General features: G+C 38.3%; 1 protein-coding gene across 5 annotated transcripts in view; it reads left to right on the forward strand.

The window, feature by feature from the left end:
• Positions 1 to 24,739, forward strand: part of USP9X (ubiquitin specific peptidase 9 X-linked) — a 257,781-nt gene that overhangs the window by 227,590 nt on the left and 5,452 nt on the right. For 3 of the 5 annotated variants that reach the window (XM_036744544.1, XM_036744547.1, XM_036744545.1), the window contains exons 34-43: positions 2,896 to 3,037; positions 4,665 to 5,418; positions 6,899 to 7,022; positions 8,173 to 8,398; positions 11,203 to 11,332; positions 17,669 to 17,854; positions 18,699 to 18,919; positions 19,013 to 19,101; positions 23,343 to 23,499; positions 24,501 to 24,722. In XM_036744544.1, coding sequence (XP_036600439.1) covers positions 2,896 to 3,037; positions 4,665 to 5,418; positions 6,899 to 7,022; positions 8,173 to 8,398; positions 11,203 to 11,332; positions 17,669 to 17,854; positions 18,699 to 18,919; positions 19,013 to 19,101; positions 23,343 to 23,499; positions 24,501 to 24,722 — 2,251 coding nt within the window. The remainder of the gene's footprint in view (positions 1 to 2,895; positions 3,038 to 4,664; positions 5,419 to 6,898; positions 7,023 to 8,172; positions 8,399 to 11,202; positions 11,333 to 17,668; positions 17,855 to 18,698; positions 18,920 to 19,012; positions 19,102 to 23,342; positions 23,500 to 24,500; positions 24,723 to 24,739) is intronic. The other 2 variants (XM_036744546.1, XM_036744548.1) reach the window with 1 other exon arrangement.

Raw genomic sequence — 24,739 nt, forward strand, 5'->3', positions numbered from 1 at the left:
ATTGAATCTTCTCCTGTGTTCTGCTGTGTACATGGAAATGTGTTTTTTTTTCCTTTTCTCATTTTGTATTTATTTAAAATAAATTTCAAAGAGAGGCACAAAAAAAAAACTAAAGAAAATAACACATTTAAAAAATAGAATTGGCCTCATGGTAAAAGAGGCCCAAATATTCATCGTAGAAAAAAAAAAAACTTCTTAAAAATCAGAATAGGCCAAATGGAAAAAGAGGTACAAAAATTCACAGAAGAAAATAAAGTCAAAATAATGAAAAAATAGAAGAAAATGTGAGATATTTCAACAGAAAAACAGCTGACCTGGAAAATAGGTCAAAGAGAGATAATTTAAACATTCATGGCCTATCTGAAAGTCGTGATCAAAAGAGTCTACCCCTTCTATTTCAAGACAATGTCAAGGAAAGTTGCCCTGATATCTCAGAGGAATGGATATTTAATGAAATAGGAGACTTTCCAACATTCCTGTTGAAAAGACTAGAGCCGAATAGAAAATTTGAAATTCAAACACAAGACTCAAGAGAAACATGAAAAGAAAACTCGTAAAAGACTCAATAAAGTTAAACTTTACATTCCAGTATAGGAAGATAATACATGTAATTCCTAAGAACTTTATCATTATTAGGGCAGTTGAAAGCAGCCCACCTAGACAGAAGGCACAGATGAGTCCATTACGTTAGGACGATCTCAAGAAAAATGAAGAGATGAGAAAGGGGAAGGGTAGAATGGGATGAATCATCGAATATAAAAGAGGAGGCAAGGACGAGCTTTTACAGTGAAGGGGGAAATGGGGAGAGAGAATGCTTAAATCTCACTCATTGGAATTGGTTCAAAGAGGGAAGTGTACACACACATGCACACACAGAGTTGTGTATAGGAATGTGTCTTACCCAACGGGAAGTAGCAGAGGAAGGGGGTAAGAGAAAGAGGGAAGGAAGATAGTAAAGGGAGGGCAGAGTAAGGGATGCAATGGTTAGGAACAAAATAGACTTCTGAGGAGGGAGGGATAAAAAGATAGAAGGAAATCTATTTGTACAAAACATTTATAGCAGCTCTTTCTGTGGCAGCTAAGAATTGGAAATTGAGGGGATGCCCATCAATTGGTGAATGACTGAGGAAGTTATGACATGTGGTTTTGATGGACTACTCTTGATCTAAGAAATGACAAGTGGGATGGTTTCAGAAAAAAACGTGGCAGGTGCTGTTATGAACTGATGCAGGATGAAATTAGGAGAACCAGATCATTGTACACTGTAATAGCAATATTGTAGTAGTGATCTGCTGTGGAAGACTTAGCTCCTCTGATCCAAGAAAATTCCAAAGGACTTGTGATGAAAAAATGCTATCCACTTCCAGAGAAAGAATTGATGAACTCTTGAGTGCAAATTATAATGAGTTTTCCTGTGTTGTTTTTCTTGCTTTTTTTGTGCAGTGTGGCTAATACGGAAATAAGTTTTGCATAATTTCACATTTATAATTCATATCCATCCTATAAATGATATCACCTCTCTCAATTGGTGGGGCAGGCAAGAGGGAAAGAATTTAGAACTTAAAATTTTAAAAAATAATGTATAATTGGGGAGAACAAATATCTTCTCTCATTTCAATTCAAGCCCTCAAGCTCCCTAGACTTTGCTATGCCTGCCCAGTGGAGGACTTTACCCTTTACTTTATTAAGAAAATAAAGGTCATATGTTGTTTCTTTTTACATACCCCAGAGCCCTTCTACGCCAGCTCAGTTTTCTCTTTGTTCTAGTCCCTAAGGAAAAAGTGGCTTTTCATATATAGATCAACCTCTCTGCTTGTGCTCTTGGTCTGTTCCTTACCTGTCTCTTACAAGAAATGGCCCCCTTCATCATTCCCTCTCCTTCTCATCTTCCATCCCTTTTTATTCACTGACTTTACACTGCTGCCTACAAACACTCTCCAATATCCTCGTTTAAAACCTTCTTCTGACTAGTATCTCCCCAAGCTATTATTATCTTCCCTCTTTCACAGACTAGCTTCTAAAAAAGGAGCCACCTTTTTTGGTATACTTGGGCCCTAGGTACCAGGCCAGCTATAGGGAAAATCTGTCTCTTGGTACACCCCAGTTTTTTTCTGTACCCTACGTTTATAGTAGTCCTTTCCTCAGATACCCAGTATCTTCCTGATGCCTTAAATTCTCCACCAGGTATAGACATCCCTAAAGAGTTCTGAACTCCAGTCTTTGCTCCATCCCTAGTTAAACTTTGAATTCTTTCAGTGCAGTTGACTAGACATTAAGAGGTAGCTCAGTGAACTAACATTAAGATATGAATATTAGCCCTATAAATACTGTATAAAACTTCACTCACTATGAAAGCTGTCTCTGAGAAGGGGGCAACAGTGGCATGACCCTGTTTTGGATTCTGAAATCAAACATACTAAATGGTTCCTGGTTCTTCTAGTCCTCAATCTCCAAATTCCCCAGAAACTCTAAGCTGCAAGTTGGGGGTGCAAGGTCTAAGTCAAAGCAGTAGCTTTTTTTCCTTGTATTTTAGATAGTCATGTACTTATCACACCAGGTACATCATCAGTTGACAAAAGAAAATTATTTATCACAATGCACATACATATTCACTCAAATATTTGTGGAATTAATAATTTATTGTCCTAGAGTACCAGTCTAAAATCCCAAAGCTACCAAATACAATTATTTAGATGCAGCCTTTCTTATCTAATACTTGTTTTTAAGGCATTTTAAGTAGGAATATTGGAGGTGTGAAATAATGCCTCAAGTGATAACCTTGTTTCTCAGTTTGATATGGTGTAAAATGTATTGCACGTTTGGTGGTGTGGTCAATTGGAATGCTTTGGTAACTCCCAGCAGAACACCTTTGAACTCTTCAAATAATGCCTTTAGGTACGAGTGTGAAGAATCATTTACGACTTTGAATGTAGATATTAGAAATCACCAAAACCTTCTTGATTCTTTGGAACAATATGTCAAGGGAGATTTACTGGAAGGTGCAAATGCATATCATTGTGAAAAATGCAACAAAAAGGTAAGTATATTGACAGTTGGCAGCCTTTTTTTATGCAGTTCATTTTAATTAGGCATATCCTGTATCAAAAGATACCTGTTTCTTTAAAAAAATCTTTTTTTCCTCCTTGTTTTTCATTCCCTGCCTTGTTTCATAACAGTAGCCAAGATAAACTAACTAAAATGTTGTCAAGGGAAAGAGGATGATAGAGAATGAAGGCATAGCCAGTGAGGCCTGGTTAAGAAGTCCCAATAAAGATCCAGACATTACTTTCCCTTGCTAATCTTTGAACAATACAGAATATTTCCAGTGTAGCAATAAGATCATAGATTTAGAGCTGACGGCACCCTGGAAGCCATCTAGTCCAACTGCCTCATTTTACAGATGAGTTAAGAGGCTCACAGGTCAGGTGACTTGCCTAAGTTACAGGAGAGGCAAGGTAGGACTTGATTTCTAGATCCTCTGGCTCTAAATCCATTGCTTTTTCCACTGACATCTTACTTGAACTGCTGTTCTGGAGTTCTTCAAAGCTACTGATACCATTAAGTAAAACTTTGTCCAGGATTCCTGTTGAATCCCTAAGAGGTGGATCAGAGCACATTTATGTTTTTGGTCCCACTGAAAGTTTCCACACTTTGTTATTCACCCTGACGGATCTGACTTTTAGGCACCCCCAGCCACCTAATTTACGTGTCCCTCCCATCTACTTTCAAATAAGTTTTATCCAGTGGCTAAAATTAGTTTCAAAAAAACCAATATATAGCCATTTAAAGAATGTTTTTTGACTGGGGGAATTCTTTTTTTCTTTTTTATTATTTTAAGGTCGTGAGCCAGGCATGATAGTGAAGCACCTATAAGACCTAGGGATACTGAGACTGGTAGATTACTTGAGCTCAGGAGTTCTGAGCAGCAGTAAAGATATAAGGTTAAGCTGATTTGGGTGTCCTCACCAAATCTAGCGCCAGTATGGTGAGCCCCCAGAATCAAGGGGCAACCAGGCTGACTAAAGAGGGCAAACCGGTCCAGCTTCATCAGCAGTAGGATTGGGTCCATGAGTGCCATTGAACTTTCACCCTAGGCACAATAGGGAGATATAGTCAGGGAGGAGGGGATCAAGCTTGAGAAGGAATTGCAGTATGGTGTAATAGGGGTATTAGAATCAGAAGACCTATATTCCAGTTCTGACACTTAACTAGTTGAATAATTCAGTGTAAGTCATTTAATCTCTCTGAACCCCATCCTCCTCATCTCTAAAATCAGCAGAATACCTGCCATACTTCACAAGGTTATCATGATGCTCAAAGGAAATGTTATAAAAGCTAAAAAGGATTATAGGCATTCTCAAAAGTCTTAGTGCAATTTAAGATATAATAACTTTCTTATTTCTAAGATTTGAGGTGTACCATACGTACAAATGAGAGTCAGACTCTCATGTTAGATATCTGGTACGAATAACTCGGATCTTGTACCCTATTTTGAGGTATGGTTAATTTGTAAAACTGAATCAGTAATGTCCAACAGGACTAATTTATAGTCTATACATTCACTAGTAGTAAACTCCTACATATCTTTTCATGACCACTTTTTGTGGTTTAGTTTTATTCTGCTTCCACTCTAAAAAAATATCTAATACCTCTTCTATTTTTAGGTTGATACAGTAAAGCGCCTCCTAATTAAGAAATTGCCCCCGGTTCTTGCTATTCAGCTGAAACGATTCGACTATGACTGGGAAAGGGAATGTGCAATCAAATTCAATGATTACTTTGAATTTCCACGAGAGTTGGACATGGAACCTTACACAGTGGCAGGTGTTGCAAAGCTGGAAGGGGATGATGTAAACCCTGAAAATCAGCTGATACAACAAAATGAACAGTCAGAAAATGAGCCAACTGGAAGCACAAAGTATAGACTGGTGGGTGTTCTTGTACACAGTGGTCAAGCAAGTGGGGGACATTATTATTCTTACATCATCCAGAGGAATGGCGGAGATGGCGAGAAAAATCGCTGGTATAAATTTGATGATGGAGATGTGACAGAATGTAAAATGGATGATGACGAAGAAATGAAAAACCAGTGTTTTGGTGGAGAGTACATGGGTGAAGTGTTTGACCATATGATGAAGCGCATGTCGTACAGGCGCCAGAAGAGGTGGTGGAACGCTTACATTCTCTTTTATGAACGTATGGACACGATAGACAAGGACAACGAGCTAATCAAATATATTTCAGAGCTGGTTGTCACCACAAAACCCCACCAGATTAAAATGCCGTCAGCCATTGAAAGAAGCGTGCGGAAGCAGAATGTGCAATTCATGCATAACCGCATGCAGTACAGTTTGGAATATTTCCAATTTGTAAAAAAACTTCTGACTTGTAACAGTGTCTACTTAAACCCTCCTCCAGGTAGGTACCTGCAATGTAGCTTGATGCTACAAGGAAGGATTCTTAACAGTCTGCATTGTGAGGCATTAATCTTTCTGCTAATAGTTTGATAAATAGTTTTCCTAGCATTTCTTTCATTTAAGCAGTTCTAACTAAATTTTATATTTTCACTTTTATGCGATATGTAAATTTGAGAGGATTTTTTAGAAGATTTATATATAGTAATCACTGCTTTTTTGTGACTTTATGTATATACTACATTAAAGTCTATAGTATCTTGTTCTAAGGTAGGCATAAACCTTGATTTTTGAAGGGTATGCATATAAATCTCAGCTTCTGTCAAGCAGGTTAATATTTCAAGTTTATACCAGCGTTCGATTCTGTACGTTTGTCTTTTCAAATGAATTCATCAAAAAATTAAGCAAAGTGCAGTGCTAGAGATAAAAAGACATTTAAAAAATCATATCCCAGACCTTGTTTTCAAGGAGCTTAGAAGAGCCTAGCTAAATGAAGAGAGTCTCATCAGGAGTTTGGCACCGACCGAGGTGTGTTTTGTTCAGTAATTTGGATGCCATTTGAATGTCCTCTACTAAAGTATGAAATGCTTGTGGATTATATATTATTTGAGGTTCTCTCCCACATTGATAAAATCATGAAAATATGATGCTGGAAAAGATTGAAGTGCTTTATAAAATTTATCAATTTGGTTATGACGTCATTCCGTATGAATATCATAATATGAATGCTTTTGTACGTCATAACATATTGTTTATGAATTATCAGAAAAAGGAAAGGTCTGTGTCAATCAGCACTACCTTTTCCCATCTGATAAATGATAAGCTCTCTCTTTGTACCCTCATGTAGCTGGGCACTTCAATCCATGATAGGCCATTAGGATTATTTGAGGAAGTGGTCCTCTTTCTCATGTATAATAAAGTTAATCATTTTGAATTTCTCTTTAATTGGCAATAGGCAATAAGTTGGGCCAGAAATTAGCAAATGATGTTCAAAACATTCACATTTACATAACACTTCTCATGTGACAACTGTGGGATATGGAAAGCTTAAACATTTTTATTTACTTTTTTTTTTAAGTAAATTAGCTAAAATTCAAACATTAGTTTTTTCGTACAAGCTAGGGAGTGTCAGGACTTACAAGTAGTTATTAATTTCTGGGGCCCAAATAATAGTAACTTAGGAAGCAAACTAACTGCTAGATGAGGAGGTTGAGTCTGTCTGTGAGTATATGTGATGTATTGTGCCTGCTGTCCTATCCCAGGTTACATAAACCAAGTAGCACAGTATTAGCAAATGAGGAGTCATTACAAATTAAATTTGGTTATTTTATAATAAACTGTTAAAGGACCTCAAATTCTTAAGTAGTTGCTTTTACTTGAACCTATCTAGTATTAATGGACTTAAACACATATTTTATGTGAGTGATGTTTGATGAAAATGATCTTATCTTTGGTTGATCTTTACATATAATTTTTATTCATAGGGCAAGATCACCTGTTGCCTGAAGCAGAAGAAATTACTATGATTAGTATTCAGCTTGCTGCTAGATTCCTTTTCACCACAGGATTTCACACAAAAAAAATAGTCCGTGGCCCTGCCAGTGACTGGTATATTGCTTTAAATTTTCATACTGTCCTAATAAATGGTTTGATTTCTTTTGTATATTATGCTAGTTTCTTCTGATCATGAAAATCTTAATACAATTATGAATCATTCCCACTTTTTCCAAAGCCTTTGTACAGAAGAGTAGCAACAGAAAGAGAAAAGTTACACTCAAAAATTGAGGTTTATAAACTATCTGCAGTAGTGCAGAAGAGAGGAGAGCATTATTGACATTATCATGTAGCTGTTCAGAAGTTGTTTTAACTTTGAAACCATTCACATTCCTTATATTCATAATAACTTTGTGTCATTTAGATTAGAAAAAAATGAAATTTTTAGGTTCAAACTTTTTTAAATGGAGTTATTTCACTGATTAATTATAAAAGGAAAAGGGTAGAATTATATGGTAACTAAAAGTATATAAAGCTTTCTAATTACGATAGTGCCTGCACCATTTTTCGTGTAAGTGTGTTTTCAGGGACTTTCAATGTGATAAGACAAATACAGAGTGATTATATTAACTAGATGAATGTGGTGTTCAATCATGTGTGACTCTTCATGACGCCATTTGGGGTTTTCTTGGCAGAGATATTGGAGTGTTTTGCCATTTCCTTCTCTAGCTCATTTTACACATGAGGAAACTGAGGCAAGCAGGGTTAAGTGACTTGCCCAGGGTCACACAGCTAGTAAATATCTGAGGCCAGATTTGAGTTCGGGAAGACAGAATTTTTCTGACTCCAGGCCCAGCACTCTATCCACTGAGCTCCCTAGCTGTTTAGATGACTATGAGGCATGCTTACAAGTTTGTAGGTGGGATGCTATTTTTGCAGAGTCATTATGGCTAGAGGGGATCTCTTCTTGTCACTTAGGTCATATATGTCTTTGTGAGTCTGCCCTAACTAATGATTTTTAGTCATCATATTGATAGATTTATAATGGGATTAACCAATGTAAAGTAACTGTCATGTCTCAGGAACTTCTAATGGGAAAAGCTTTATTTTTATTCAATAGTACATTTACATAAACCAAAAATGGAAGGATATTGGGAAGATCTATGTTATTTGGTTGAACAGCAAAATGTCATTTTAAAAATCAAAGAATGAAATTATTAACTTTTTGTTATTACTGATTATGTTCTATCTTTTTCTATTTCAGGTATGATGCATTGTGTATTCTTCTCCGTCACAGCAAGAATGTACGCTTTTGGTTTGCACATAATGTCCTCTTTAATGTTTCAAATCGCTTTTCTGAGTACCTTCTGGAATGCCCCAGTGCAGAAGTGAGGGGTGCATTTGCAAAACTTATAGTATTTATTGCACATTTTTCATTGCAAGATGGGCCATGTCCATCACCTTTTGCTTCTCCTGGACCTTCTAGTCAGGTAACTATATAGCTTTCTTTTTAAATGACTACTTCAGTCAGTCTGGGGGATTGATTGGGGAATGCAAAAATACATAAAAAAAATACAAAAAGACAGTCCTTGCCCTCAAAGAACTTATAATCTAATCGGGGAGACGACATGCAAACAACGTACTACATACAGGATAAAGAGGAAATGAGAGGGAAAGCACTGGCATTAAGAGGGACTGGGGAAGTCTTCCTGTAGAAGGTGGGATTTTAGTTGGCACTTAAAGGAAGCCAGAGAGGTGACTAGTCAGTGGAGGAAGGAGAGCCTTCCAGGTGTGAGGGATATTCAGAAAGAATGTCCCCAGCCAAGAGACGACCAGATCATCTTCTTTGTGAAACATCCGGAAGGCCAGCGTCACTGGTTGAAAGGATACGTGTCAGAGAGTAAGGTGTAAGAAGGTTAGAAAGGTAGGAGAGGTCTGGGTTATGAAGGACTTGGAAGGCCTTGATCCTGGAGGCAGCAGGGAGCCATTGGAGTTCATTGATTAGGACAGTGACATGGGCAAACCTGTGCTTTTAGGAAAATCATTTTAGTGGCAGAATGGAGAGTGGTTTGGAGAGGGGAGGAAGGCACCAGCAGGCTATTTTAAAATAATCCAGGCATTGAGGTGATGAGGGCCTGCACTAAAGTGGTAGCACTGTCATAAGAGATGTTGCAAAGATGAAATCAATAGGCTTTGGCCTTGGATATGAGAAATGAGAGATGGTGAGGAATCCAGGGTGACTCCTCAGTTGTAACCCTGAGAGACTAGGAGGATGGTGCTGCCCTCCGCAGTAATAGGGATCTGGGAGACTTGAGAATTATCAGCATAGAGATGGTAATTAAATCCATGGGAGGTGATGAGATCACCAAGCGAAGTAGTATAGAGGGAGTAGGGAAGGGGACCCATGACCAGAACTCTTAGGGACATCTGTGGTTAAAGGGTATGATCTGGAGGCGTATCCAGTAAACGAGACAGAGAAGGAGTAGTCAGATAGATAGGAGGAAAACCAGGAGAGAATGGTGTCCTGAAAACCTCAAGAGGGGAGCATCAAGGAGGTGAGAATGATTAACAGTGTCAAAGGCTGCAGTGAGGTCAAGGAGAATGAAGAATAAGAAAAGGCCATTGGATTTTGCAACTAAGAGATAATTAGTAACTTCAGAGAGTAGTTTTGGTGGAATGAGAAGATCAAGGGTAAGGGGTTAAGAGAGTGAGAGGAGAGAAAGTGGAGGCCTCTATTGTAGACAGCCTTTTGGAAAGGTTAAACTGCAAGGGCAGAAGAAGTATCTGGAAATGTAGCAGGGATGGAAAAGTCAAGTGAGACTTTTCAGCATAGAGGAGACATGGTCACATTTCTAGGCATTGGGAAAGGAGCCAGGGGAAAGGGAAAGATTGAAAAAAAGTGAGAGAATAGGGTTGACAGAGAGGAGGTAGGTTATGTCACAAGAATTTGTGGTGGACACACAACAGTTTCATGATTTTCTATGTCTTCATACAGCAGCGCAGCAGGTGTGTAGAAGTGAAGGTGATGAATGGTGAGAGTGAACCAAGACTGAGGCCTGTTAGAATCAGTCATATGATAAGAAGGGTAGAGGTTCAAGAGAGCCCGACAATGTAGAGTTGAATTGGTTCGCCAGGGGATTAAGATAAGAAGAAAAGAGACTGGTTAGTGCCAGAGCGAGGTGTAATTCTTTGTAATGAATTAATAACTTCTTACCTGATTTTAGCTTTCAGTTTCTCCTTCCTGTCAAAGAGGAAGCATATTGTTGTAGGAAGAGAATTTGACTTTGAGTCAGGCTCCACTAAAGACTTAACTCCATATACCACCACCTATTGGAAAATGGTTGATTCTCTCCTAGTAGTTTATGCTCGCTCTCCTCAAACTATTTTGTAATTACAGCTAGGTGGTGAAGTAGATTAAGCTTTAGGCCTGGAGTCAGGAAGGCCTGAGTTGAAGTCTAGCCTAAAACATTCAGCAGCTATGTGACCCTACACAAGTCACTTGAACCTCTCTTTGCCTCAGTTTCCGTATCTGTGAAATAATAACACCTACCTCCTAGTGGTTGTGATCACAAAATGAGATAATATTTGTAATGTGCTTAGCGTGCCTGGTGTTACGTCATTGTTAGCTGTTACTATCATTATTATCTTTTGACTTGTTTGTCCACCAGCAATATGTAAGCTCCATAATGATGACTAGTTTTCTTTTTTCTTTCACTGTCCCTAATGCCTAGCTCTGTACCTAACATGTAATAAATAGAATTGAAATTCTGGTTTGGGCATTTGGTTAGCTATATGACCATGAAAAAGTCACTTGAGAAAGTTAAGTTTCCGTCTCTTGTACAGATAATCCTTAATACTACCTATCTCATCATTGTTGTGAGGAAAGTGCTTTGTAACCTTTATGAGGTATTAGTATTATTATCACTTCAATGAGAATTTAAATTCTTTGGAAATAGACTTGAAAGGCAAGGCTTAAATTTTTTTTTTCTTTCGTTTGAGGAATTTTCATTTTTAGTGTCCAAGTTAAGTGGCGAGGATCTCTGGGGAAGAAAAAGGATTTTGTTAAAAATCGTTTTTCTTACCACAGTGCTTACAATAAATTAGCTATTAAATTCATTCCCCCATTAAATGCATATCTTCCTTCCCACTTTTATAAAAGAAGGAAAATTAAAGAAACTTTTCTCTTTTCAGAGCAGAAGGACTTTGGGGTTTATTTTTGTGCATTATGACATTTGATTTCTAGAGTGTCTTTATTCTAACTTTGTTTTACACCTGATCATCTTTTTTCAAACAGGCATATGATAATTTAAGCTTGAGTGATCACTTGCTGAGAGCAGTACTAAATCTCCTCAGAAGGGAAGTTTCAGAGCATGGGCGTCATTTGCAGCAGTATTTCAATCTGTTTGTAATGTATGCCAACCTAGGTAAGAACTTTAAGTGTACTTCAAAAACTTGTATTCTTACTCAGTTTGACAACAACTGAAAAAGTCATCGCAAAGTTGAACTTTATTAATAAAGAATGTTATTCATCAGCTAGTATGAAAAAATAAATTTACCAAAAAATCCATAGCATTCTTTGCATTAACAGAAAGATTTACTCACTGTAATGATTTTTGAAGTTGTATGCTTCCGTAAAGTATTTAGTGTGAAATTTACATTGTGTTGGCTTTAAATAATGGGTAGAGATTAGCAGATAGGGGAGGAATAGCAGGATCACCCTCCAGTCACAGAGAACAAAGTCAGAAAAGACAGAAACAGGAAAGTACAAGGCATGTTTGGTGGTCTAAAAAAGTGGTCCAGTCAAATCAACAAGTATTTATTGAGCATCTGCTATCTGCCAGGGACTGTACTAAGCAGTAAGAATACAAAGAAAGGCAAAAATAATCCCCACATCCAAGGAGCTCATAATCTAATGGAAGTAACAAGAGATGACTGTGTACAAACTAGAGAGCTAGAAAATAATTTGGAGATGATTTCAAAGGAAGGCACTAGGACTGGAAAAGTGTTCTTGCAGGAGGTGAGATTTTAGCAAAGACTTGAAGGAAGCCAGGAGGTAGAGATAAGGGGAAAAAAAGAATCCCAAACATGGGGTGCAGCTAGTGAAAATGCCCAGTTATGAGGTGTAGTATCTTATGCAAGAACTCCAGTGGCACTGGATAACAGTATATGGAGGGGAGTAACACTTAAGAAGACTGGAAAGGTAGGAAAGGTCTAAGGCTTCGAACACCAAACAGAAGATTTTATATTTGATCCTGGAGGTGATAGGGAGCCACTGAAGTTTATTGAATTGCAGAGTTAGGGTGACATGGTCAGACCTGCACTTGGAAGAAAATCATCTTGGCAGCCGAATGAAGGATGGATTATATATAGTAGGGAGAGACTTGAGGCAATTAGACCCTGCCTCAAATAGCAAGCTATTTGCTGTTGTCTTAAGTTTAAGGTCATGAAGGCCCACACTAGGTAACAGCTTCATCAGAGGAGAGAAGGGAGCCTAGAAGAGAGATAATTACAAAATTAGAATTGACAAGACTTCAACTGATTGGATATGGAAATTGAGAGAGTACAGCATAGAGGATGATACCCAAGTTGGGGCAAGGGCCTCCTCCTGTTTTGTGCCAGGGTTGAAAAAGATTAAATTGGGGGGGCGGGGTCAAAAGTCCTCTGTGTGTTGTTTACCAATTCAACTGCCTAAGTATGGTGCAATGAAATGGATGACCTAATCAGAGGAAGTGGTACAGGAGCCCCCAGTGAGGAAGAAGGCTATGTTTCACAAGAGCTTTCATGGTGGCTACTACAGTGGCAGACTTGACTGGCACATCACTGCCATGTCCTGATTCTAGGTCTACAGTGTGGCCATATCTCTTATCTTGAAATGACAGGAGCAAATGATTATAATTTGCCAGTTGGAGAGAGACTGGTAATCACATAGGATCACACCATTCCATTCTTTCATAATTCCACACTCCAGTTGGCATAATGAACCTATGAACCCTCTTAAGCAGAATTAGCTGATCATATGGTTCAGTGCCTTCCAGAACGTGGCATTTATATCCTTCCTTGTGTTAAATTGTTAGTGGACCCGCACCTTAAGCTCTCCTTTTCTTGTCAAAGCATCAGCCTGGTTATCCAGTTCAGTAGAAGGCATATGGTGTTTGTAATGAGTGTTAATATGTCCAGCAACAATCAGGGGCCATCGTCAAAATTCCTCTATTTTTCTTTAGTTTTGCTCTTTCCAGATTTTTTGGCCAAACTGGTGACTACCTCATCAAGTCAGTGTAGGTGCAGATGTTATCTACCCTATGTCTCAAGGCTCTCTCAAACACTTGTCTTATGTCCTGTATACAGCTCAGCCTACTGGGAATACTTGACAGGATCCCCATTCTCCAGGATATCCCCCCATTACCATATAAATAGCCACAGCAACCAGTTACCAATGCCTCCCTTATGGTGGGCAGAGCCATTGTTGAACTGGCAAACCATCATTCCTCAGCATCTAGATCCTCATAGGTAGCTGCCCACTGAGCAAGTGGAAGAAGCAGGCTATCGAGTCTTAAAAGGGTCCTCTGGTTCTGGAAGAGTCAGCTGAAGGTCACTAGCCCCTGAGGGACTTGGGCAAGTATGATCTTGATTTTGCCATTTTCATATAACGGTAAAGGCCTCTCATGCTTTATCCATCTTGTTAGAGAAACAGCGTTATATCACCCAACCCATGATAGGCAGTTGTGGACGAAAGATAATAGTGTATGACCTTGTGTCATTGCTTCAGTAGGAACTAGACTTCGTGTTATGTAACTGCTTTTCACAAGTTTTACAGTGAGTGGCCACTTTGGAGAGCTGCTGGTTCCAGCATTCTAGCAGGCATCTGGTCTGACCATCCCTAGGTTCCACTCAGAGTGGTCTTTATGGACAGAAAGTTGTAAAAACATAGACCCTCTCAGGGTCATAAGAGTCTACAGGAAAAGACTGCTGAATGGCCCACTTTAGATCTTCTGTGGTTTTTTTGTCTATCTGGAAGCCCGCTTGAAAGAGGCAAACTTACAGTCGACTCAGTAAATGTGGGGCATCAGAATACACATGTGGGTAATGTAGGTTCCTCCAAAAGTGAGAGTCTGATAAACTTTTGAACTTCCTTCTTATTTTGTGGGAAAGAGTGAATCAGTAACATATTCCAGACCAGGAGTAGGGAACCTCAAGGCCACATGTGGTCCTCTAGGTCCTCAAGTGCAGCCCTTTGACTGAATCCAAACTTCACTGGACAAATCCCCTTAATAAAAGAATCTGTTCTGTAAAACTTGGACTCAGAAGACTGCATCTGAGGACCTAGAAGGCCACATGTGGCCTCAAGGCCACAGGTTCCCCACCCCTGTTCCAGACTGTGGCCAGAACCATTTGGGTTTTCCACTTCCATGGTATCCCTCAGATTTGACTGAGTGACCCTGCATCTCCTGAGGGCTGGTTTCACTCCCCTTGTGCCTCGTCAGCTACTGTTCCATCTAGGATTTCAGCCACCATGGCCTTGTCTGGCCCAGTAAGGTACATCATCAGTATACTATATACTTTGTGTAGTGTATTAGAGTACTTCAGTACTCTCAGGAAGAGAAGACTCAGGTCTCTGTTCACCAGATTGTGACAATATAAATAAGTGTTCAGGTATCCCTGGGAAGAACAGTGAAAGTAGATTGTACTCCTTCCTGGGTGAAAGTGAACTGCTCCTTAGCACAGCCACAATAGGGGAGAAGGGGAGAAGCATCAGCAAAATCAGTAACCCCCATATCACTTACCCAGGACCCAGACTACCTGTTCTACCACATTAACAAAGTCAGAAAAGCTGTAACAATGGATGTGACAACTTGGTTCAGCTCCCTGTAGTCTGCCTTTCTCAGAGCCACCCAGCGTTGTTCTAAGTATGGCAAAGTACTCTGGCTTCTTCTCTAAGGAGGAAATAGATTTCAACACTCCCAGGGCCTGATATTGTTTGTTACTAACTACATGTGGCTTGAGTTGCTCCAAAGAGCAACTTGAGAAACTCCCAAGAGTTTCCATTTGGTCCTGACATATAAGTTGCCCAAAAACAGACCACTACAAATACTGACTACCTAGCGTTTATGATGACTGTTTCCACAGCATGCTTGCTCTGATTCACTACCACAGTTGTGACCCATACAGGCTGTCTTCCACGTCATCAAAGATTGCTCTTCTTCAGCAATCTGCTCCCTGAAAAAAAAAAACCACTAGATGATGGGGAGGGGGCAAGGAGCAGTCCATTTCATCTGACCCATGGGAGAGATCCCCTATTATGATAGTGACCTAACAGTGTCCACTAGGCCCTTATATATTTGTGCCACTCCTGCCTCTTTTCCAGTCTTCTATGACTTGGATATATGGCCTTCACCCATTTTCTTACAGTTAGAATGACCTTTGCCTCAGCAGTGGCCCAAGGGGACATCCCCAAATTCTGGAGACAAGAGACTTGGTTGGTTCAAAACTGCTTTGTTAGATAGGGCTTTAGGGGATGCCTTGGTGTAGGTCAGAAGGGTCCTCACTATCCTGCTTGCTTATGATAGCTTAGGAATACCTCAGTATAGTTTTATTAACCCTTCCGTAGGAGATTGTCTGCTCATCAACCCTGTGTGTCAGGAGCACAGCCCAAAGTGGGAGACAGTATCATCAGTCACCTAGCCAGGTGTGAGGGCCTTTGTCCAGATGAGCACAGCTGTCCCAATCTGCAGCACAAAAATGGGCAATTGATCTGCCCATGCCAGTGAAATGCTATGATGAGGTGCTCCTGTAGCTATACCCTGGCACCATTTGGATGAAGTTCTACTCAGAAAAAAATATCTAATTACTCCAGATAGGGGTTTTTCATAAGTCATGTGGGGTGTAGGGTTGCAGTACAGAACCAGGCTATAAAACCCACCTATTTTAGGAATTTTGCCATCTCCTTTAGAGTCTTATAGGGGAGCCAGTACAACAGAATCTCATCTTAGCTGCCTAAAAAAGACCAGAGAACAATCCTCAACTGGAACTTCAACACATTTAACTGACTTTGCAAAAGTGAATTTTCCATGAATTCCCCAAGCCATCAGAACAGCTTCAAAGAGTATATCAAATTGACTACTGCACCATACCCTCAACACCCATGGTTCCAGTGATTCATACAGTTATTTAAACTTACTCTGCAGCCTCCGCAGTTCCCTGGTGATAAAAGCCTGCCTGCCTCCTCACCTCTTTGTGAAGGAAATCTTAGGGTGTAGTGAGATAAGCCTGAGGCCCTCATAACCTCCAAGGACAGTTCTCCATTCTCTTCCTCACTTCTACTCCCATTCTCTTTCCTTATTCTCCCAAGTTCAGCAGAATAACATACTTTCCAGCAAAAAACCTTTGTGTTAGAGACCATATTTGGTGATTTGTCAGAATTCCTCTTTTCATTTGTCCTGTTACCAGGTCCATCATTCCATCTTCTGACTTCATGGCTTAGTTCTAACCCAGAAACTCCTTGTCCAGCTGCTAAATATTCCAGGCTGGTTTACTTTTATTTGCCTTCACTGGCAATCCAGCTTCTCTAAGACTATTAACAATAACCTGAAAATTCTTGATTTGGCACTGTCTTTAACCACCACGTCAGTCTCCTTTCATAATCCAAGAGCAAATAGCTTCAGGTTATTGGGGGCCCCCTTCTCTGTGCCATTGAAAAGATCTCTTCCATGTGCCTCTTGTGGTATGTACACATATAGAGAGAGGGAGGAGGGCCCTTGCTGCGAGAATGACCCTGCTGTATCTGGCTCTCCACTCATCCCGTTCTCTGCATCTGTGTCTCCTTTAACCCTGTCATCCACACTGTGAGCCATATTGGCATTTCAATTCAGGCCTCACTCAGACCCAGTATTCAGGCTTGGGACACAAATGGAATGTGACACTTGGACCATTAACAGTTAATTAACTAAAGGATATTTATTTGAAAACTCATCAAAGATACAGCATTGGTTTCAGGTAGATTCCTGACTCCTCCCCTGATTACCCCAGAGACAGCTCTAGTCAGAAGGGTGTGGTGATTCTCACAAGTCCAAGGAGCACTGTGTCTTCAGAGGCTCCCACTTTTACACCCTCAGGTGACCAGGAAGCCCAGTCAGGGCTTGAGCTTTAGTTCTTCATACCAATCAAATATCAGGGATAGCTTCTCATCCTTTTAGGGAAAAACATGAGCCTTGTGAGTTGTATGACATTGAGCCAGTCACTCCATAGCCTTTGTCCCCTTACGTGTAAAATATTTTGACTGCTCTGCTTACCTCACAGGATTTCTGTGAGTATCCAATGAGATGATATCAGCTTTAGTGAAATAACTTAGTCTGTTTGAAGATGTTAAAGAATGGACTTAGGCATCTAGGTGGTGCAGTGGATAGAGTGCTGGGCCTGGAGTTAGGAAGACTCATCTTCCTGAATTCAAATCTGGCCTCAGATGTACTAGCTGTGTGACTCCAGGCAAGTCACTTCACCCTCTTTGCCTCAGTTCCTCATCTGTAAAATGAGCTGGAGAAGGAAATGGCAAACCGCTCCAGTATCTCTGCCAAGAAAACCCCAAATGGGGTCATGGAGAATTGGACGCAACTAAAATGACTTAGCAACAAAGGAATGGATCTAGATCATAAAAATTACAGCCAAGTTCTACCAAATAATTATTTTTCTTACAACCTAGTCTTATCCTTCAATACCCTCCTGATTATCTCACTTCCTCTCTTATGTGTTTTCCTCCTACTCTACAGGTATGGCAGAAAAAACACAGCTTTTGAAACTGAGCGTGCCTGCCACATTTATGCTTGTCGCTCTGGATGAAGGACCAGGGCCACCCATCAAATATCAGTATGCCGAGTTAGGCAAATTATATACCGTAGTATCACAGCTGATCCGTTGTTGCAACGTATCATCCCGGATGCAATCTTCAATCAATGGTAAAGCGCATCATTCCTAAAAATCATTTTAAACATTTTATTTACCATAATAATAGTACTACTTTCCATAGTAACCGTTTAGTAAATAAATACTTCAAAAGACTTGTGACTTCTTTATAATGACTATTTACACTGTCAGTGCAGATGGAAACTACTGTGTACTTTAGTGGTGATTTTATAAATTGTTGCCATATGAAGGTACTCAGTAGATATATCTCAATGAAAATGGCTCAGAGGCCCTCCAAAGTTATGGTTTTTAGTGTTCAAAAAGTAGGGTCAGGAAGCATGCTTTGGTAGATTTGTAGGGTTGGGGTTTTTTTTCTGAGATTTGGAACTTTTAAAGGCATTCAAAAGAGTCCCTTATTTTTCTGAAGTTGACAGCTTGATTATCAGGTGGTTGGTTTTGGAATTGGATTGGAATCATTTTATTTAATTATCACCCGTACTTAAGGTCAGTTTACATTATTATTAAATATAAAATAAATTTAAATACATGAAATGCATTTTATAAATACTGTTTTTGGTTGATCTGAAAAATGATGCTACTTTTCTGTAATCCTGACACGCTCACCAAGCAGATCTTTGACTTATCTCCCACTTTGCTGTGTTCTAGTTTCCAAGGTATAGCCCAGAATAATTACGCACACTCTCAGAAGGAGAAGCCATGTCAGCTCAGTAATTTTAACAAATGTTACTTTTCCCACACTAGGGATGAGGGACTGTGTTAGTGATTTAAATTCTGCTATTTTTTCTGAAATAAATTGTTTACCTTATTGATAGCTTTGTTGTCTGTCACCGTGGAGAAAATGGTCGGGTTTTTCATCAGTTAACAACTCTATTCTAGGTAATCCCCCTCTTTCCAACCCCTATGGTGATCCTAATTTATCTCAACCCATAATGGCACTTCAGCAGAATGTGGCAGATATTTTGTTTGTGAGAACAAGTTATGTGAAGAAAATTATTGAAGACTGCAGTAACTCAGAGGAAACCATCAAATTGCTTCGTTTTTGCTGTTGGGAGAATCCTCAGTTCTCTTCTACAGTCCTCAGTGAACTACTTTGGCAGGTTAAAGACAATAAAACTTTTATATGTGTACATATCATCTAATTGGTTACACTGTTAAACAGAAAAAATCACCGCATCTTATTTTGTCTTAAGGTTGCCTACTCGTATACCTATGAACTCCGACCTTATTTAGATCTCCTTTTACAAATCTTATTAATTGAGGACTCCTGGCAGACACACAGGTTAGTACTTATCTTTCTCTCTTTGCCGTTGATAGGAATAATATCCCAGTTTTCAAGAAAGGCATGGCCAAAATCACTCTCTGTTAGTGAACAGATCATTGCCTTAAATTTTTCTGTTGAATGTTAAAAATTTTTGTTAGTTTAATGATAAGAATTTTTCCAAGAACTTCATATCATTTCTGATTTCATATTACTCCAGTTTTCTTCATCTTCTTAAAAATATAAGAATTAATATTCTCTTACATTTATTTTGTATAATTGGGAAATTAACAGCTTTTTGATAGTTATTTGATGCTCAATTCTACATTTACTAAACGTACAAAGATAAAACAGTACCTCCTAGGGATATACAACATGTATTATACGCTATAAAAATAGGGAACAGGGTTGGTGAAGAATCAGAGAAGGCATCAAGATACATTAAAAATATAAAATTTTGTCAAGGTTACATTATATCGGTCTTGAAATTAATCGTTTACTCATACCCATGTAGATATATAAAAATGTCACTTTGGTACATGAATGCCTAGTTGTTTGGTTCCATAAGTTGGAATACACGAAGCATTTTTCTCATGGTCATGGAACGTCTTCCTCAATTCTTCATGAACTTAGAGTTTTGATTTGATAATAAGTGTCAACCTGAAATCGGCATGTGGATTAAGTTTTAGGATTCTGGGAGGTATTTAAAGGGTCCTACAATCAATAACATAGCACATTGAAGAATTAATTCTCCCAGTTCTCCTAGGTTCCATTTTCTTATTCTTCATAGGTATCTACTATGTCACAAAATGTGAATTCATTGAATTTGTATTTAATTTATTTAGAAAACAGTTTTAAGTATAATTGGATTAGCCTCTTGATTAATCCAACAAAAAAAGCAGAAATTTTAAAAGGAAACTTTAGCATTTTATCAAATTTGGTTAGTCCTTTTGAAAACTAAATGCAGAAAAATAAGAAAACTGAACACTACATTGCTGCTGCTTACTGATTTTTTTTTTGTCCTCTGTTCTCAAAGAGGATCAGGATATCAGGGAGATGATGCCATGACATGCAAGTGAACTGGATTTTATTGACGGGGGGCTGTTCCTCCAGAGCCATTTGGGTCCAATGGCCAGATATGGATCAGGAGAACTGGAGATGGCTCAGAATGCAGTGGGAGACTTAGGCCTAAATTTATATAATTATAATGACCAGGTTTGGCTCCAGTGAAGAGTTTAGAAAATGCATCCTTCATTGTGGAGGTTGGGGCATATGTCTGTGGAACACTGCATGTGCTGTCAGACAGAGATAGACCAAGTATTGGTTAATTTGGCCACACTACTTTTCTTTTTTTAAAAAAAAATCTTTGTTAAAGGAGATGGGCTTAATGGGTAGAACAAAGGGAACGGATACAATTTGAAACAAATATGATGTAAAAAGGATCAATAAAAACGAGATTTTTAGACAATTAAGTGCTGAAAGAAATTTAAATTACTGCAGTGTTTTGAATTAGGCATCCATTGCTAGAATTTATGAATGTTTTCAAATTGTCACAGAATTTACAATAACTCATTTATTGTATAGATTAGGTTCTGCTACTAAACACCAGTGTAGTAAAAAATATATATTTTTTTGTCATCAGGTCACAATCCACTTATTTTAAGCAGTACTCAATACAAACTGCAGTACAAGGGAGAAAAAAAATGGACTTTCCTTGGGGAATTCAATAAATTTTGACTTTGTTTTTTTCTCTTTGAGAAAAGCATATGCATTCTTCATTTCCCACATTACTTGCATGTTTCTGCCCCTGTTGGTCAGTAGCATTACAGTAGTCTTCTTTTTGTATCAGGCCATCCAATCTAAGTATTAGCCATTTTAAAAAATATAATAAAGATGGTAGTAAGTGCCTTATGATTATGTACATAATCTGGAGCTAAATTGTACTGAATTTTTTTTTATTAAAAATCACAAAGAATATCAACAAAGCACCCATTGTAATCTATTTATTGAATGTTTTATGTTTATGAGCTATTGCTAGTTGGAATATTTTTCTTACCATGTTCTAGATCTTAGCCACATGTGTATTTGTAATAAGATTTTGAAATAGTTGGCTAAGGTGATGATGTGGTGAAAGAATTTGATGTCACTCCTGGATTATCTGCCTCTTTGACAAAAAAAAAATAATTTTGTTAATGACTAAAACAAGAAGATATATGGTACACCTTGCAATGACAGTGATAAGTCTGTACTTGGCCTGAATTCAAGACATTTATGGTTATCAGCCCTGTAACCAAAAAAAAGTCAAATTTTGTAAATTTGATAGAATGCTCTTTAAGAGATTAAGAATTCTAAAAAGAAGAATACACTCCTTTGTTGTAGTGGTTAAGAGCTGAAAAAGTAAAACCACTGATCATTGGCAAACAGGCCAAGTCCATGGTTTTGGATAATAATGTGCATTCCTTGCACTTTTGTTCGTTATGCTAATGGATGAGTACTCATAAACCTAATCATCTTCTAACTTTAGAACTGAATGGAACCTATTTGGTTTATTGAAATGTATTTATTTGGCACCCTGAGTATAAAACACTAACACTGTGCTTTTGGAATGGGAAGTACTAAAAAATAGTAACCCCCTAAAGTCCAGTTTAGGCAATATACCTGTATTTGTACTGTAAATACATGTGAACAATGTCAATATGGTATGGGGATGTTATGAGCGAGTTCTGCATGTCAGAAAAAAAGTAGCCTTGCTTGTCTTTGAAACAGACAGGAACTGAGAAACAGTAAGAGCGCTGGCAGTAAGAAAAAGATGAGGTGTTCTGATGTACATGCGTAACAGATGAGTTTAGATTTTCCACAGTGGACAACAGGTTCTTGAATACCAGGGAATTGTTTGGTGAAAATGTGATTTGAGCTATAAATAGGATAAAGTAAGGTAGGATAAATTGAGTTGTGCAGGTCTAAGTTGATGAAAAAATGGAAAAACTAAGTAGAGGTAGAGGAGACATGATCAAACTAGTTTTAGTTATTAATTTAATATCTGTATATATTTGTTTGGGTCTGTGATTACATCAGTGTTGGGACTATCTACAACAGGGCAGATCACACATCCACACCTTCTCATCCTATTTTGTTCCTGTTGGATCTTTTCCATGTCATCACATAAATGTTTCCTGCACTATTTACATCAGGAGCTGGAGGAGTTCTTTAGGTATATTTACATTCCATGGGTACCAATGGCTACAACAGTGTAAATGGAAAGAACTAAAAAATAGGAGACTGAGGGCTATAGAATTAGAATGTCTAAGCTTAGTCAGAAAGAAAAGGTGAGAGTGTACTCTGCTTCCTTCTTTGCCAAGGTAGGAAAGGAGAGGGAACATTAATGTACGGTCAGCTTTGGTATTTGGTTAATTTTGATGAAAATTTTGCTGTTTTTTCCCCAGTTAGCTAGTATTTATTAAGCAACTACTATGTCACACACTGTATTGAGCATTGGAGATAAAAGGAAGTTTAAATTAAAAAAAAAAACAGTCCCTTGGGGCAGCTAGGTGGCGCAGTGAGTAGAGCACCAGCCCTGGAGTCAGGAGGACCTGAGTTCAAATCCAGCCTCAGACACGTGACGCACTTACTAGCTGTGTGACCTTGGGCAAGTCACTTAACACCAATTGCCTGCCTTCCCACCCCCCCCCCCCCAAAAAAAAAAACCAGTCCCTGTCCTTATGTTCTAACTGGGGAGCAACATGCAAATAACTATTTACAAACAAGACCAGGTGTGAGAGACAAGAAAACACTCTGAGTAGGGGATAGACTGTGACATGTAAGGACCATCAAGGAAACTTATTTTGTTCATTTGAATAAGGGACAGATGACTGGGTAGGCAAGGAGGAAGGGATCTATAAAAAAATGAAGGTTGGATAACATAAAAGATGTCAAATGAGCAATTTAAAAAATCATTTCAGTGATAAGTGCATCTCTTAGGCCACAGGTTCCCCACCCCTCAACTGTCCTTTGATTTGTTGGTTTGTTTTTTGTCCCTTAACTCTACTTATATGACCAACCCACTTCCTTTTGTGATTATATATTTCCTGAATAATAGTTTATCCTGCTTTCTGCACACAAATCAGTTGTAAGTATGCTCCAGTCCACCTGCAAAATTAGAGCAAAATAATTTGGATACATTTTTAAATATTTTCGTACATTTGACTAGGATGGTTTTTCTTTTTATCATTTTGAGAACTTGATTCTTGGTTCTTTCTTTTCAGAATTCATAATGCACTTAAAGGAATACCAGATGATCGGGATGGGCTATTTGATACAATTCAGCGCTCTAAGAATCATTATCAGAAAAGAGCTTATCAGTGTATAAAATGTATGGTAGCTCTCTTTAGTAACTGTTCTGTAGCCTACCAAATCCTGCAGGTGAGAACTTTTTTGTAAATTTGTTGCCTGAGCACCTGTGACTTCTAGATTCCCCTTCTTTTCCCCTGTCTGCACAGTGTGTTTTTTCTGGTTTAATCAACTCAGTCACAATTGGAAAGATGCTAAAAGTCCTTAGGTGATTGTATTGAAATTGAGGCTTAGTTTTTATTCTTGTTCACCATTAACTTTCAAGGTGACCTTAAGCCTGTAAAGAAAGATGACCTTGACCGCAGCACAATCCATTTAAGATCTGTATGTACAAATTGACTGGTAGAAATCAGACATGATATATATACCATTTGTAGAAAAGTCAGAGGAGGAATCAATCCCTTCTTGCCATATTTAACTTATTGGTGTAACTGCTCTTTTGCAGATTGACTTAGACAAAAAAAGTTTAGAGAATGCCTCATATTAACCAGTGTCAGCATTTGAAACTAATAAAGTCTTTGTCTCTCATACACATTTTAAAACAAATAAAGTTGATTCTTCCAAGAAACTTTTCATTTAGAAAAAACAAGGAAGTCATGGTTCTCAACCCACTCTCATTGTCAGAGACAAAAATATGGAATACGTATCATTGGAAATAAAATATGGAGACAACTTTGGCACTGTTAAAATAAAGATTTTTATCCTTAGAAGACAAATTAAAAGAAGTAGAAAAATTATCACATACTTTTAATAGATTTTAAAATAGTCAAAAACGAAGTTTAACTATGAAATTTTCTATGTAAGTACTTTTGCACGAAAGTTTCAATAAAAAGTTACTTGCCCTTATGAAGATTGCTATCTGGGCTTACTTAATTTGTTTATATACCGAAGCTTAAATTCTTTGAGTAGATTAAATTCCTAAAATCCTGGAGTACCACTATTTAGTTAGTTATTGGGGAAAAAAAAGATACTTTTATTTTATAAGATCCTAAAATCTCTTAAATATCAGCTGAAAGGTACTGGTTTCATAAAGAATTTTTTTTCACAATATGTGTGTCTGATTTATTTTGAAGAGTAATGGAGATCTGAAAAGAAAGTGGACCTGGGCAGTGGAGTGGCTTGGAGATGAACTTGAACGACGACCATACACTGGCAATCCTCAGTACACGTACAACAACTGGTCTCCTCCAGTACAAAGCAATGAAACATCAAATGGGTACTTTTTAGAGAGATCACATAGTGCCCGAATGACCCTTGCAAAAGCTTGTGAACTCTGTCCAGAGGAGGTAAAAAAGGTTAAAATTGCATTTTT

Source organism: Trichosurus vulpecula, chromosome 2 (assembly GCF_011100635.1).
Source record: "Trichosurus vulpecula isolate mTriVul1 chromosome 2, mTriVul1.pri, whole genome shotgun sequence".
NCBI classification, from domain to species: domain Eukaryota; kingdom Metazoa; phylum Chordata; class Mammalia; order Diprotodontia; family Phalangeridae; genus Trichosurus; species Trichosurus vulpecula.